General features: G+C 49.0%; 1 protein-coding gene across 2 annotated transcripts in view; it reads left to right on the forward strand.

The window, feature by feature from the left end:
- The first annotated feature begins 4,312 nt into the window (after nt 1-4,312).
- RANGAP1 (Ran GTPase activating protein 1) overlaps nt 4,313-15,602 on the forward strand; it is a 30,686-nt gene continuing 19,396 nt past the window's right edge. For both annotated transcript variants that reach the window (XR_001137200.1, XM_012638113.1), the window contains exons 1-3: nt 4,313-4,584; nt 8,037-8,186; nt 14,554-14,681. Coding sequence is in view for 1 of the 2 variants with exons in the window: in XM_012638113.1 (XP_012493567.1) it covers nt 8,075-8,186; nt 14,554-14,681 (240 nt within the window). In the remaining variant the exon portion in view is untranslated. The remainder of the gene's footprint in view (nt 4,585-8,036; nt 8,187-14,553; nt 14,682-15,602) is intronic.

Here is a 15,602-nt window from a genome sequence, read left to right on the forward strand (position 1 = left end):
GCTCTGTTGCCTGGGCTAGAGTGCCGTGGCGTCAGCCTAGCTCACAGCAACCTCAAACTCCTGGGCTCAAGTGATCCTTCTACCTCAGCCTCCCAGGTAGCTGGGACTACAGGCATGCGCCACCATCCTCGGCTAATTTTTTCTATATATTTTTAGTTGTCCAGCTAATTTCTTTCTATTTTTAGTAGAGACAGGGGGATCTCACTCTTGCTGAGGCTGGTCTGGAACTCCTGAGTTCAAACTATCCATGCACCTCGGCCTCCCAGAGTGCTAGGATTATAGGCCTGAGCCACCGTGCCCAGCCTAGCCATTTGTTTTTGATCAGACTAAATGGCAAGTCAGCAGCCTTGGTAGTTTTTCAGGAAAGCAGCATAAATATTGTTATTTATTCCATTTACAATTGGCAATTAAGTTTGCTTTCATGCACCAGAATGGAATTTAAAACATTCAGTTAAGTAAACTAATCAGAGGCAGCCTGTTTTTGTCTTCAAAACATTCTTTTAAAAAAAGAAAAAGCACAACAGAGAAAGGTCTGGAACACTCCCCCTCTCTTTATTCCCCTCATACACACCTCACAGTGATTTGTTTTGTGTGTGTGTTGAAAAGGAGCCAGAGACCTGGCTACCACTGTCTCCTGTGGTTTCATGGTTTAATTTGGGCAGGCTATTGGACCTCTCAGGGCCACAGTTCTTTACCTGTTGAAATGAAGACAGGGGTGGCCTAGGAGGGCCACCTGTCAAAGGCTATGATTCCACTTCTAAGGCCAGGCAGACTATCTCCTAAGGGATAACTTGAAAGAGAGAAAGTTGGAGAAAGGGTGGGAGAGAGAGAGAAAGAGAGAGAGAAGATGACAAGTGTGTTGCTTGGAAACAGTGATGATTCTTGATTCCTCTGACTCACTGTGCAACCTTGGGCAAACCCCTTTCTCCTTTTTAAACCTGTCTCCCCATTTGTAAAGGGGTTTAAGATAGAACCTAGATATAGGAGTAACAGAATCTCAATTGCTAGGGTGTGTGCTGTCAGGCTGAGTTTGGGATTTTTAGCTTTGAACCAGGAACACCTTCAGGCAGAACATCTACTTTCCAATTCTCCATAAGTCCCTCCAGGCCTCATTACTTCTTTCTACCTCCTTGGCCCTTGAAGGCTATTGAATTCCTGCTAAGAATTCCTTTCCAGTTCTGAACTTCCCACAAATCAGCTGGATGAGGAGAGGAAGATCACCTAAGATGTTCTGCCACCTACCTTCCTCTTCCCTTTTGGGAGGTCTCTGAGGGCCAAAGGAAGTCTCAAGTAAAACTAGAAAAGGGAGCCTGGGCATCACCCCAAGGAAAATCCAGATTGATGTGATCAGTCCTAGCTGGAAGCAGCATAGGATTAGCATTAGGCCTAATTGGGAGCACATCTCAGGCTATTTGGATCACTTTTTTTTTTTTTTTGAGACAAGGTCTTCCTCTGTCACCCATGCTGGAATGCAATGTCAGGATCACAGCTCACTGCAGCATCACAGTCCTTCCTGGGCTCAAGCAATCCTCCTGCCTCAGCCTCCTGAGTAGCTGGGACCACAGGTGTGTGCCATCATACCTGGCTAATTTGTTAATTTAATTTTTGTAGAGATGAGGTCTTGCTATATTGCCCAGGCTGGTCTCGAACTCCTGGGCTCAAGCGATCCTCCCACCTGGGCCTCCCAAAGTGCTGGGATTTTGGGTGTGAGCCACCATGTCTGGCTTCAGATGACTCATTTTACTTTAGTGTTTTGAGACAAAGTCTCACTCTGTCTCCTGATCAAGAGTACAGTGGCATCATCATATCTCACTGCAACCTGAAATTCCTGGGCACAAGTGATCCTCCTGCTTCAGCCTCCAAGTAGCTGGGACCACAGGTGCATTCCACCATTTCCAGCTAGATGACTTATTTTAAGCAAACATCCAGTGACCCTGACTGATATCCGGTTTAAATGAGGAAACCTGAAGCACCTATGACAGGCCAGGCCCAGAGAGGATCCTGCCAAGACGGATTCAGCTCCTGCCCCAGAGACCCTCCCAGGCTGAGGAGGAAGCCACCAAGAACACTATAAACTCTGAAAAAGCCTTCAGAGCCACAGACCAACTGCTGTGGGTACCTACAGGAGGGTGAGGCTAATTCTGACTAGAGTGATGTACAAAAGCCTCCTGGATTAAGTGGCATTTGACATGGGCCTTAGGCAGAAAAGGAGAGGGAGAGTGGAAAGGGACTCACATCTCGGTAACTTTGTGAACCAGGAAAGTTACATTTGATCTGGAGTTTTCTCCTCTTTATGCTGGGAAGGGTGGTAATGATGCCCACTTCCTTTGTAGTTGTAAAAATTAAATTAGCTGTGCAAAAGGATCTCGCACACCTGTTTAACTCCAAATTGCAGGCAAAGCAAAAGCATGAGTAGGCTGACTTGTGAGAGGTAACTCTGGAAAAGAAGGGTGTATATGTTGACAGTGATTATTTCTGAGTACTAGAGTTTAGAGTATGTTTACTTTTCTCTTTATCCCGTTCTGTATTGGTTGAAGTATTTATATGAATAACTAACACAGGTTAAAACATAATGGTTAAAATGCTCTTTTTAAATTTTATTTAATTTATTTAATATGGGGGGAGTGAGGAGGGAGATTCAATTTCCTTTTTTTTGTTGAGACAGAGTCTCCCTCTGTCAGCCTGGGTAGAGTGCAATGGCTAGGAGTTTGAGACCAGCCTGGGCAACACAGCAAGACCCTATCTTTTTTCTTTTTGAGACAGGGTCTTGCTCTGTCACCCAGCTAGAGTGCAGTGGCATCATCACAGCTCACTGTAACCTCAAACTCCTAGGCTCAAGCAAACCTCCTGCCTCAGCCACCAGAGTAGCTGGGACTATAGGCACAAGCCACCATGGCCGGCTGATTTTTCTATTTTTTTGTAGAGATGGGGTTTTGCTCTTGCTCAGGCTGGTCTCAAATTCCTGGCCTCAAGCAATCCTCCCACCTTGGCCTTACAGAGTGCTAGGATTATAGGTGTGAGCTACCATGCCTAGCCAAGACCCTATCTTATTTGAAAAAAAAAAAAAGAAAGAAAGCTATTTGTGTGTGTGTGTGTGTGTGTGTGTGCGCGCGAGACAGGGTCTCACTCTGTTGCCCAGGCTGGAGTGCAGTGGCGGGATCATAGCTCACTGCAACTTTGAACTTCTGGGCTCAAGCGATCTTCCTCCTTCCACCTCCCAAAGTGCTGGGATTACAGGGGTGCACCACCTCACCTGACCCTATTTGTGTTTTTTTTTTTTTTTTTTTTTGAGACAAAGTCTGGCTCTGTTGCCTGGGCTAGAGTGCAGTGACATCATGATAGCTCACTGTAACCTCAAACTCCTGGGATTAAGGAATCCTCCTGCCTCAGCCTTCAGAGTAGCTGGGATGACAGGCAGTGCCACTGCGCCGGGTTAGTTTTTCCTGTTGTTAGTAGAGACAGGGTCTTGTTCTTGCTCAGGCTGGTATAGAACTCCTGAGTTTAAGCCATCCTCCTGCCTCGGCCTCCCAGATTGCTAGGATTACAGGGTCAGCCACCTCGCCCAGCCTGTCTTGTCCTATTAGCTTCCTTTAATAGGCAATACTTCCTCAGCTTTTCTTGCAAGGGTACAGACCAGTTATTCTGTACCTAAGCATGTCCCTCAGCTTGGGTTTCTGTGCTGTTTCCTAACGATTAATTTTCCGCATTGTTGACTGGACCGACGATGCTGTGTCCTCGATGCATCACATCAGAAGGGGTGCCATGGATGTCAGTCTGTCCTGTTACTGATGTTAAGGTAGACCTCTAGGTTAAGGTGGGGTCCGCAGAATTTCTCTACGATGGAGTTACTATTTCCTCTTTTTAATTATCAAGTAATTGGTGAATATGTATGTGGAAACCTTCGAATGCTCTTTCAATTTCATGGGAGAGAAAAAGGGAGTCTTTTCTTTCAGGAAACGGACGCCTATATCTTACTGAAGGGACCCAGCCACGCCTTCGGCAGCCCCGGCCTGGGTCGAAGAACCTGCGCGAATAGGAGCGTTCCCGGAAGGACTGAGCCGCCGGGCCGCAAGGTACTGGGGGATTCGTAGTCTCCCCCGGCGCTCGCCGCTAACCACCGCCCTGCGCTCTCCGCGAGAAAGAGCCAGAAGCCGAAAAGGGAGGGCGAGCAGGGAGGAGGTGGCGCTCGGACGCGAGGCGCCATGGGACTGGTAGTCCGAGGAGCGCGCCCCGCCGCGCCCCGCGCCGCGCACTGGACTACCACACCCGACAGGCCGCGCGTGCGGGCCCGGCCGGCCCGCCGGGGCCTCTGACAAATCAAATCGGAGGAAAGAAACTGCCGGCTTTCAAAATCCTCCTCCTCCGCCATCATTTGCTGCCGTACGGTGAGCAGGTGGTTGGGGAGAGGCGGGTGACTAGCAGCCCCGGTGAGCGGACAGACTGGAGGGCTGGCCATCTGGGCCGCTGGACCCAGAGGTGGCGACCCCGACCTGACCTGACCCGGACCCGAAATCAGTCCCCGCCCCGCCGGGCGGACGCGCGCGCTCCGGTCGCCCCACGCGGCGGCGGCGCCGCCTGTTTACGGTAGGGTCAGGGTCCCTCTCCTTTCCCCGTCACCTGCCTGGGATGGGGTGGGGGCGCGGAGCGGCCCTGCACCCGGGCGAGGAAGGTGTGCGCCCCTGAGGGCCTTCTGCCCGCCCCCTCAACCTCCTCCGCTGCGCCTTCGACGGCCGAGCGCGGAGGGATGGCAGAGAGAGTGGGGGTGCTGGGCGGCGCTGGCCCTTTTCACAAGTGAGGAAACTGAGGCCTAGAGAGGGCGTCTGACTCGCCCAACCTGCAGCTGCCAGCAGTGGCGTCTCACATTAACATCGATGTGAACTGGAGGCGGCGCGAGTCCGCCGGGCATCCCAGATGGGGCTCCCGCGCTGCCCGCCTGTCATTGATGATCTGTGTTCGCGCGTCCGTCGCCCTCCGCCGCCGCCTCCCAATAGGCCCCCGACCGCGGGGGACCCGGGGCGGCGTCGCTGCCCCCGGGATCGGTGTGAGTCACCACTGACGCTTTGCAGGAGCGTGGATGTGCACCTCAGGGAGTCTCCGACGCCGCTGCAGAGAAGGGAGAGGACGTTTATCTTTGCTCTGCCGCTGACTCTTGCTGACCTTGGACAAATCAACTCATTCCTCTGTGCTCTGGTTTCCTAGTCTTTAAAGTGAGCGAGGTGTGCAGGAGAGCGCATGCATCTCTCTGTCTCTCCTAGACTGAGGAATGGGCCCCTTCCAGCTGAGAAGTTCTGTGTTCCTAGTCCATCTGGAGCCCTACCACCACTACTGTAGCTTCAAATTATCCCATCCCAGGACTGCAAGAGGTGGTGGAGTTTCTGGTTAATTTTATTCAATTTCATCCCGTTACTCTGTTGAGCACCTTCTAAACTGCAGGCCATATGCAGATAGAGTGATCCTGTCAAAACGTAGGTCAGGTCACTCCTCTTGTCTGCTAGAAACTCTCCAGTGGCTCTCCTTGTCACTCATAGTGAAAGCCACAGTTCTTCATATGGTCCTTGTTCACTCTCTTTTCTCATGTCTTACCTCTTTTTTCCTCACCTGTCTGTGCTCCAGCCCCATTTCCCCCACAAGAGCCTTTGCATTTGCTGTTCCCTTTGCGGGAATGCTCTTCCCCCAGTTGTCTGCATGGCCCAATCCCTCGTGTCCTTCAGGTCTTTAATTGCTTCTTTCCTAATAATGCCTTCTCTAGTCATTCTACTTTAAATTGCAACCCCCTCCAAAAGAAAACTACTGACCCCCTTCTCTGTTTATTTTTATCACTGTCTAATATACTAAATATCTCATTTGTAACACACGTTTCGAAAGGGCAGGATTTTTTTTTTTTTTTTGAGACGGAGTCTCACTCTTTTGCCCGGACTAGAGTGAGTGCCGTGGCATCAGCCTAGCTCACAGCAACCTCGAACTCCTGGGCTCAAGCAATCCTACTGTCTCAGCCTCCCGGGTAGCTGGGACCACAGGCACGCGCCACCATGCCCGGCTAATTTTTTCTACATATATTTTTAGCTGTCCAATTAATTTCTTTCCATTTTTTTTGGTAGAGACGATGGTCTCACTCTTGCTCAGGCTGGTCTCGAACTCCTGAGCTCAAATGATCCTCCTGCCTCGGCCTCCCAGAGTGCTAGGATTACAGGAGTGAGCCACCACGCCTGGCTAGGGTCTCTTTTTTGATCAGGCTAGTCTCAAACTCCTGACCTCAAGCAATCTTCCTGCCTCAGCCTTCCAGAGTGCTAGAATTACAGGCAGGAGCCACCGCGCCCAGCTAGCACTTCCTAGTTCTGCCCCCATGTTACTCTTCCTTGGTTTCCCTTCACTCCCCCAAAGGGGAAATGGAGCTGTTCATTCTGTCAGTGTGCTGAGCTCCAGGCTGGAAGTTCCTTTTTCCAGTAGCTCTGTCTCTGACCTATTGTGATGGTGGCCGTTGTGATGTAGAGACCTCTGGTCTCCTAGGAACCCTGAGGGGCCACCATGGCCTGCCCAATCTCCTGGCCAGGTTTGAAATCAGACGTGCAGTGGGCTGACCCCTGTGCCCCACCCCCAGAGTCATGCCAGCATGGGCAGTGGGGCATTCCCTGGCATGGATGACCTGGATCCCGTAGCCATCTATGTCCTGTTTGAGGAATGGGACCCTCAGACAGAGAGCAGCCAAGATGATGAGGCAGGTGTGTGCTTGGTGTAGACTCTTTGTAGCCATTGGTTTGGGACTTGACTGCCGTTCTCTGGACAGTCCAGAAAATGGGCAATTCACATGGTTTTGCTGGGTGTCCCAACTGGGATAGTTTGGTAGAGGAGGATTTGTAGTAAGGTGGTAAATCTTTGTAGGCTAAAACATGATTTTTCTGCTCTCTTACTATCTCCTCCACCTTTCTAAAACTGTTCTTTCTCTAATGCTGTTCTCATTTCTCCAGTGGTTTAGTTCTGGGGTCTTCATAGCAGAGGGAGAGGGGGTCTGGCTCCTGAGATAACTGAAGTCCTACCCTGTCCCCACTACCAGGGACCCCAGGAGACTGCTCTTTCTTTTTTCTTTTCTTCTTTCTTTTTTTTTTTTTTGGAGAATAAGGGAAAGGCTTTAATCATGTACAATTTTAATAAGAACCATGGCAATTCTAAGTAGATTTAAAGGAAAAGTTGCTTACCATATTAATTACATGGAGAGTTTTTCTAACCAAAAAACCTGTAAGTCATGCAGGAAAGAAAGAACAAATTAAGGAATGATCTACATGGTAGATACCTCAAGGCTCTGTGCATGCCGGGCACAGTTCCAGTGTAAAAGTCCCCAGGGACAGTACGAGGGGGGCCCCCACTGGGGTGTCTCAGGCTCCTTCCAGGGAATCAGTTGAAGTGGGCCATGCTATGGGTGGCAAGCAGGACTGGGGTTCCTCTCCTTTCTGGGTTCCTCCATATTTCAAACCTCGGTTTTTAGCAGCTTCCGGGGATGGCCTGGGCTCCAGGAGGCAAAATGCACGTGTGTCTGTTAACCTCCACAAGCGCTGGCCTCTCCTGGCTGGTTCAGGCCCCATTGGCTCCCACTGCCCCATAGCATCTGCCTCTTCTTGGGGTAAATGTAGCACCTTTGTGGTTTCAGCCATTGGCTCTGGGGCATGTGGGTCTCGATAGTGTTTTTGTCCCTTCTCAACTTGGGGAACAGTTCCGCGCCTGGTGTCAGCCCAGTGCAGCAGCCCGCACGTGTCATTGGCACTCACATTGCTGCAGAGGTGAGGGCATAAGCAGGAGTGGCAGCTCCGTACCTCAAAGTTATCAAGTGCCCAGGCCCAGGCTTGCTCTTGGTTCAGGCCCAGTGGCATGTGGGGCTCTGGACCGGCCTGACTCCAAGATGACTCTTCCAAGGTCGATTTGATGGACAGAACTCCATAGTTTCAGCCTCCTAAGACTTGAGCAGGCCAACCCAAGTAGCTGGTCTAGAAAAGGGCCGATGACTCTGAGACTCCTCTCTCTTAACACAACTTTGGCCTCCTCAGTTTACAGATCTCCAGGGGAGCCCACTATCGTGACCAACATGGCCTCCGAAGACATTGCCAAGCTGGCAGAGACACTGGCCAAAACCCAGGTGGCCGGAGGACAACTGAGTTTCAAGGGCAAGAGTCTCAAACTCAACACTGCAGAAGATGGTAAGTTCATGGGTGTTCTTGCACTGGTTTTTTTTTTTTTTTTTTGAGACAGAGTCTCACTCTGTTGCCTAGGCTGGAGGGCTGTGGTGTCATCCTAGATCACAGCAACCTCCAACTCCTGGGCTCAAGCGATCCTCCTGCCTCAGCCTCCTGAGTAACTGGGACTACAAGCATGCGCCACCATGCCCAGCTAATTTTTCTATATACATTTTTAGTTGTCCAGCTAATTTCTTTCTACTTTTAGTAGAGATGGGGTCTCGCTCTTGTTCAGGCTGGTCTTGAACTCCTGACCTTGAGAGATCATCCTGCCTTGGCCTCCCAGAGTGCTAGGATTACAGGTGTGAGCCACCGCACCCGGCCTAGCACTGGTTTGTTAAGGGGAAGAAAGGGAATGTGGTGAACACTTACTAGTTCTTAGGCTCTTTTAGCTATGTTGTCCCCATTATTTGTCCTAGGAGCTCTGAGAGGTATCGCTGGGCCCATTCTAACAATGATGCTCAAAGATCATTCACCCAGAAGCTTCTGTGCTGCTCTGTGTGTTTGCAGTGGGCATCCCTTTGTGCACGGCCCCTTTATCTCTCAGAAGGAGGGGATAGTAGGTAATGAGGGGCCACAGTTAGCCGTCATCCCAAGGCATAGCCCCCAATGTTTGACTTCAGATCTGATATTCTTCCCACCCCACCTTTACCCCCATCATCCCAGTGAGTCTGGGAGTATCTGCTGCCTGCCCCAGGCCTGTGGCCCTTGTGGGGCTGCAGTAAAACAACAATCTGGGACCCTCTTGGGAGGAGCTGGTCCATGCAACCAGATGCCCCTGGGAGAGAGATGGATGCTTATGTGTGTACAGGTGCTGGGACCACAGAGAACTAGGAACCAGAAAGCAGACCCTGCCTTTTCATCCCTGGCCAAGGCTTGGCTGGCAGTGACCAACCCTGAATCTTCTAGCATCTAGAAGTGCAGGCACCCACATCAGTACTTGTAAGGCCTCTCGGGGTTCTGGCCCAACCAGGGAAACTGGTCTGGACTTGCCTGGTTGTCACGCTGTGCAGGCAGCCTTGCTCCCCGCCCCTGGGTCAGAGACTGCTGAGTCCTTGGGTTGCTGGGTGCATGGTGATGCACATTCCTGACATCTCTGTAGGGCCTTAACATGTATAGAGGTCCTCCCTGTGCTTTTGCCACTTTTGTTCCTTAAATCATTCCTGTGGGTGGTAGGTGAGAATGTTACCATCTTATAAATGAGGAAAAAGGACTTAGAAGACTTTAGTAACTTGCCCAAGGTCACACATCTAGTAAATATCAGGGCCAGGATTTTAACTGAGGTCCAGCTAAATCCCTGTTCTGTGCTTCTGATTAGACATTGAGCTCAGTTCAGTCAACATGGATTTGATTCTAACACTGTGTCAGGCAAGGGTGTTAAGTGCCATACAAATAGTATCTCAGTTTATCTTCACAGAATCTCTTCAGATAGGTTTTATCTCCATTTTACAGATTGGAAAATTGAGTCTTAGAGAGGTGATATGACTTGCCTAAAGGTATAACTTTAAATAGTGGAGCTGGGCAGGAGGATCCCTTGAGCCCAGGAGTTTGAGGTTATAGTGAGCTATGATGAAGCCATGGCACTCCAGCCTGGGCAACAGAGTAAGACCCTGTCTCAAAAAAACAAAAAAAAAGGCCATATGCTATATGATTCCGTTTATATGACACTCTTGAAAAAGCAAAACTGTAGGAACAAAATTGAGATCAGTGGTTCACTGGGGATGAAGGGAGGGGACTGACTGCAAAGGGAGATAGGGTACTTTTTGGGGGTGATAGAAATGTGTTTTGTTCCTTGCTTGTAATGGTGGTTAATCAATTGTATGTGAAAAGTTGATCAAGCTATGTACTTTTTTTTTTGGAGACAGAGTCTCACTGTCGCCCAGGCTAGAGTGCCATGGCTTCAGCCTAGCTCACAGCAACCTCAAACTCCTGGGCTCAAGCGATCCTCCTGCCTCAGCCTCCCAAGTAGCTGGGACTACAGGCATGCACCACCATGCCCAGCTAATTTTTTTTATATATATATTTTTAGTTGTCCAGCTAATTTCTTTCTATTTTTTTAGTAGAGACGGAGTCTCGCTCTTGCTCAGGCTGGTCTCGAACTACTGAGCTCAAACGATCTGCCCGCCTCGGCCTCCCAGAGCGCTAGGATTACAGGCATGAGCCACCACACCCGGCCAAGCTATGTACTTAAAATGATAAAAAGATAAAAAAAAAAAAAAAAAAAGTAGTGGAGCTGGGTTTGAGCTCAAGTTTGTCTGGCTCTAAAATCTGTGCAGGGACTTCACTTCAACAGCACAGGCAGGACATGGTGTCTCCCATTTTGTAGATCACCAGGGGTGTCCAGCTTATCCAACCTGTAAGGAGCACTGAATCTGGAATAGGAATGAGGTACCCGGATAAGTAATAGGCGGCAAAATGTAAACGTACTCTTAACAAAGCAGGTGAACAAAAGGCTCTGGGAAGTAAGGCAGGAGAGGGATCACTCTTAGCTTCAGGGGCCCAGGAAATCTCTGTGGATGAGGTGGTACTTGAATTATCCTTAAAGGGTGATCTGAAGGAGAAATTGCATAGCAGGCAGGGAGAGCCATGTGAATGAGACACAGGAGTTGAGACACATGGTAGGCTTGGGAGAAAGGAAGTCAGCATCCTGTAGGGAGCCCAGGGCACAGGCCCTCGCGTGCTGTACCAAGGAGCCTGGAGGCCTGACTGTGGGCTCAGGAGACTGTTCTGGCTGGGAGTGAGCAGTGTGCGAGGAGGCCACTGAGCTGATGATTAGGACAAGGCCGCTTTTGCTCCCCAATAAGTCATTTAAGGACCAAAGAAAGGCCTTTCTGCTTTACATGGCAGAGTAATAAACATCCCAAACTTCTCACTCTGTGAGGTGATACAGGCTAGAAAGAGCAAGTCCTGTCATACAGCCTGATGACAGTTGGTTATTCAGGGCTGACTGGGGCCCATCTCTGACCTATTATATGAGGAATGGTGTTTTGCATTTATGCAAAACTCTGTTTGGGGCCGGGCATGGTGGCTCACACTTGTAATCCTAGCATTCTGGGAATCAAGGCAGGAGGATTGCTTGAGGTTAGGAGTTTGAGACCAGACTCAGCAAGAGTAAGACCCTGTCTATACTAAAAAAATAGAAAGAAATTAGCCAGGACCTCTGTATGTGTAGTGGCGCACACCTGTAGTCCCAGCTACTCCGGAGGCTGAGGCAGGAGGATCTCTTGAGTCCAGGAGTTTGAGGTTGCTGTGAGCTAAGCTGATGCCACAGCACTCCAGCCCAACAGAGCAAGACTCTGTCTCAAAAAAACCAGAAAACCCTGTTTGGATTGAAAGCCAAGGGGAGAGGCAAGCCCACTTGTGACCCTCACTCCCTTCCAAGTCTGCTTTTCCCATTTTGGTGCATTTCCTTCCAAGCTTGGTCTGTGCTTGTGATTTTCCGAGAGCATATTATGTATATATCTGTGTACTTGTGTCACTTGCATAGCATAAGTTAAGTCTCTCCTTGGGTCCTGGACTGTGGGAGCATTCCCTGGAGCAGCCTCTCCTCCTCACTGATCTGGCCAATCGCCAGATATTGGATGGGGCTTCCTTTTGGAGTGACACTTCCAAAGGGCAGAGAGGTCATCTCAGCCCCTGCCCTGGGTGCCAGTTGCAGAGAAGGCTTAGGACGTGGGCCCTGGAGATGCAGTTCCAGGATGATCACCCAAGAAGGTTGGGTCTGCTTTCCTGGGTGAGGTTAAGGGGTTACTCTGCTGGGGGCTGCATAGAAGCCATGGCTGTGCAGAGAATCAAGGGTTTGGGGAGGAGCACATGGGCTCTGTTTTGGAAAATCAGTCTGAAGCCTGGCTCTGCCATTTTCTCAGAACTCTGAGCAGAGTTGGCTTCATTCCTTGAAATCTCAGCTTCCCCTCCCAGAAAATAGGAGGTTGATACCTGTCTGACCTTTTTTGTCATGAAATGAGAAATGGAAAATAAATGTCAGTCACCACTTTCTAGCTGTGTGTCCTTGGTAGGCATTTGCCTGTCATCTCAGTCACTCAATTTACTCAGTTGTAAAAATATATGTGATAGTGACTATGTTATTAGATGCGGTAGGGAATATATGAGTTTATGTAAAGCGCACATGTTAGTGTTACATGCTCATCTCTGGGAGGATGTAGTGGTGAGCAAAGGCAGAGGGAATCCCTTTTCTCATGGACCTTATTAGGTCACAAGTGAGGAAGATGGTATTAATAGAGTTACCGTGTAGTGAGTAAGTAATCATTTAAACACGTGTAAAATTGTAGCGGCCTACACCTGAGAAATCCAGGTCATGCGATGCCTTTTGGCGTGGAGGTATTTGCTGGCTGGGGAGGTTAGGCAGGGGTTTTTGAGGTGGGAATACTGCAGTGGTGGAGACAGGGTGGCAGGTGTACACAAAGACTCTCCTCCCCCTGCCACCTCCAGCAGCTTCTTAGGGAGCCCCTTATGGGTTGTAAGTCCCGACCTTTCTCAAGACTCCCTGTGACCTTCATAGCCAGAAGCTCAAGTTCAAATTTTATCTCCCATACCCATCTCTGTCTCTTCCCTGTTGCATCATCCTGCTCCAACCTATGCCAGCCAGACTAGACTTTTTTTATTTCATGTAACTTGTGTGTTTTGTTCAGCTTATAAAATTAATGCATGTTCATTAATAAAGCACAGAAACATTCAAAGAAGGAAAAAAAACATCCTCATTATCACATAGCCCAGGGATATAGCTACTGTTAATTTTGGTACATTTTCTTTCTAGTGCATTGTGGGTTTTTTTCTTTCTAAACATAGCTGGGTTCTTTTTCAAAAAAAATTTGCATTATATTATGGATCCTTAAAAGCTACTTTAATTATATATATTTTTTGAGACAGAGTTTATTCTCTCACCCAGGGTAGAGTGCAGTGGCGTCATCATAGCTCACTGCAACCTCCGAGTCCCAGGCTCAAGCTATCCTCCTGCCTCAGCCTCTTGAATAGCTGGGACTACAGGCACAAGCCAGCATGTGTGGCTAATTTTTTTAGTTTTTTATAGAGCTGAGGTCTTGCTGTTCCCCAGCCTGATCTCGAACTCCTGGCCTCAAGTGATCTTTTTGCCTAGGCCTCCCAAAGTGCTGGGATTATAGGCATGAGCCACTGCACCCGGCCTAATACATACATTTATAAAGTGTGATCAGACCACACACTGTTGGATGACCTCATTTTTCACATATCACTATAACATGAACATTTTCCAAGTTGAAAAAACACCTGTGTCACCATTCATAATGGCATTAGTGTAACTATTTATATAATATGCCACAGTGAATTAACCTGTCCTTTCTTAGTGGATGTTCAGATGGTTTGAAATTTTTCATCATAAAGAAATGGTACAGTAATGAACAAACACCCCCTCCCCCCATGAATCATTTAACAATGAGGGCCTTTGTGACGGTGTGCCTGCCGGCCCTCTGACTCGGTGTGCCTGCCAGCCCTCTGACTTGGGTGCTGTTTCTCTGATGGCGTGGTGTGCGGCCCATGCTTGGAGGCGCTACAAATACCACCCACGTGGTGAAGTCTTCTTTGCTCCAAGCAGCTAGTTGCTCTTTTACCTTGGCTGCCAAGGGAAAAGATTTTATACATGCCTTGTTTTTTTCTTCTTTTATTTTCTAAATCTTATTATTTGTTAATCTACATTGGATACTCCTAATCAAATATACATGCCCATAAGTAAGAACTTCTGAGTCTGTAAAAAAAAAAATTTTCAAAAAACCAAATATACATGCCTTGTTTTTTGTTTTTTCTTGAGACAGAGTCTCACTCTTTTGCCTGGGCTAGAGTGAGTGCTGTGGCGTCAGCCTAGCTCACAGCAACCTCACACTCCTGGGCTCGAGCGATCCTTCTGCCTCAGCCTCCCGAGTAGCTGGGACTACAGGCAATGCGCCACCATGCCCGGCTAATTTTTTCTATATATTTTTAGTTGTCCGATTAATTTCTTTCTATTTTTAGTAGAGACGGGGTCTCGCTCTTGCTCAGGCTGGTTTCGAATTCCTGAGCTCAAACAATCCGCCCACCTCGGCCTCCCAGAGTGCTAGGATTATAGGCGTGAGCCACCGCACCGGGCCACATGCTTTGTTTTAACACTGATTACAGAGGAATTGTCTGTGTAGCTCTGTCTCCTGCTAGACTGTGAGCCAGTCTGTTCCTCCCTTGTAAGCCAGGCTCTGGACGTGGTAGGTACACCATAACTATTGAGTGACAAAGTGGTTGCTGAACTCTCTCCTGTCTTAGCTGTTCATGACTCCCAAAGCCTAAGTTTCTGTTCTTTGGTCCCTGGCAGCTAAAGATGTCATTAAAGAGATTGAAGACTTTGATGGCTTGGAGGCTCTGCGCCTGGAGGGCAACACGGTGGGCGTCGAAGCAGCCAGGGTCATCGCCAAGGCCTTAGAGAAGAAGTCAGAGTTGAAGGTGAGATCTGCAGGGCTAGCAAGCCCAGGCTGCTTTGGACAAACTTCTGCTGACACCACCACAACCCTGACCTGTGTCCAGACCCTTGAGGTGCCCCTGTGCTGGGGTTACAAGCATAAGCCACTGTGCCCAGCCCCTAATACTTTCTTTAAATCAGCTAACTTTTAAGTGATTTCAAAACAAATATCACTTCCATAAATGGAACACTGGCATCGCTTACAATAAAGGAAATAAACTGGTGTTATTGAATTCTAATTTGATGCTGTTGCCACCTAAAGGCTCTGAGCCTAGGGCCTGCTATCCCTTTATTACAAAGGCAAGTGGGCTGAAGTGGCGAGGTGGGCAAGCCCACAGCCTCAGGCTGGCCCTCTCCTAGAGGTGGCCAGAGGGTTGAAAAGATACCTGAAAAAGAGTAACTTCCTTGATGCTGAAGCCCATATTGTTTTTTGGCTTTTTAAATTTTTATTTTGTTTTAGAGGCAGGGTCTGTCGCCCAGGCTGGAGTGCAGTGGCATCATCATAGCTCACAGCAGCCTCAAACTCCTGGGCTCAGGTGATCCTCCTGCCTTAGCCACCTGAGTAGCTGGGACTACAGGCATGAGCCACCATGCCTATCAAGTCCTAGACCCATATTGTTTACTTTCATGTTCTCTGTCACCCAAAATCGCATCACATGTCCATCCAGAGGATTGGACAGATAGGAGTTTTCTTGACACTACTGCTGATCCCCTTATGGCCCTCGGGGGCTGCTTGTCTTGAGGACAGGCCTCCAGGTCCCCTATAGCTTCTGTCAAAATGGGTCCAGCTTTTTGCTGACAAAGCCCAAATTGAGAAGTCACATACTGTTCGGGGAGTCTAAGTCACCAGGATGAAGTGCTGCCCACAGGGCTTCACTTTAGGCTGCCTCTGAGAGTCTTTCTCC

The sequence above is a fragment of the Propithecus coquereli genome, unplaced genomic scaffold (genome assembly GCF_000956105.1).
Source record: "Propithecus coquereli isolate 6110/MARCELLA unplaced genomic scaffold, Pcoq_1.0 Scaffold126, whole genome shotgun sequence".
Taxonomy (NCBI): Eukaryota; Metazoa; Chordata; class Mammalia; order Primates; family Indriidae; genus Propithecus; species Propithecus coquereli.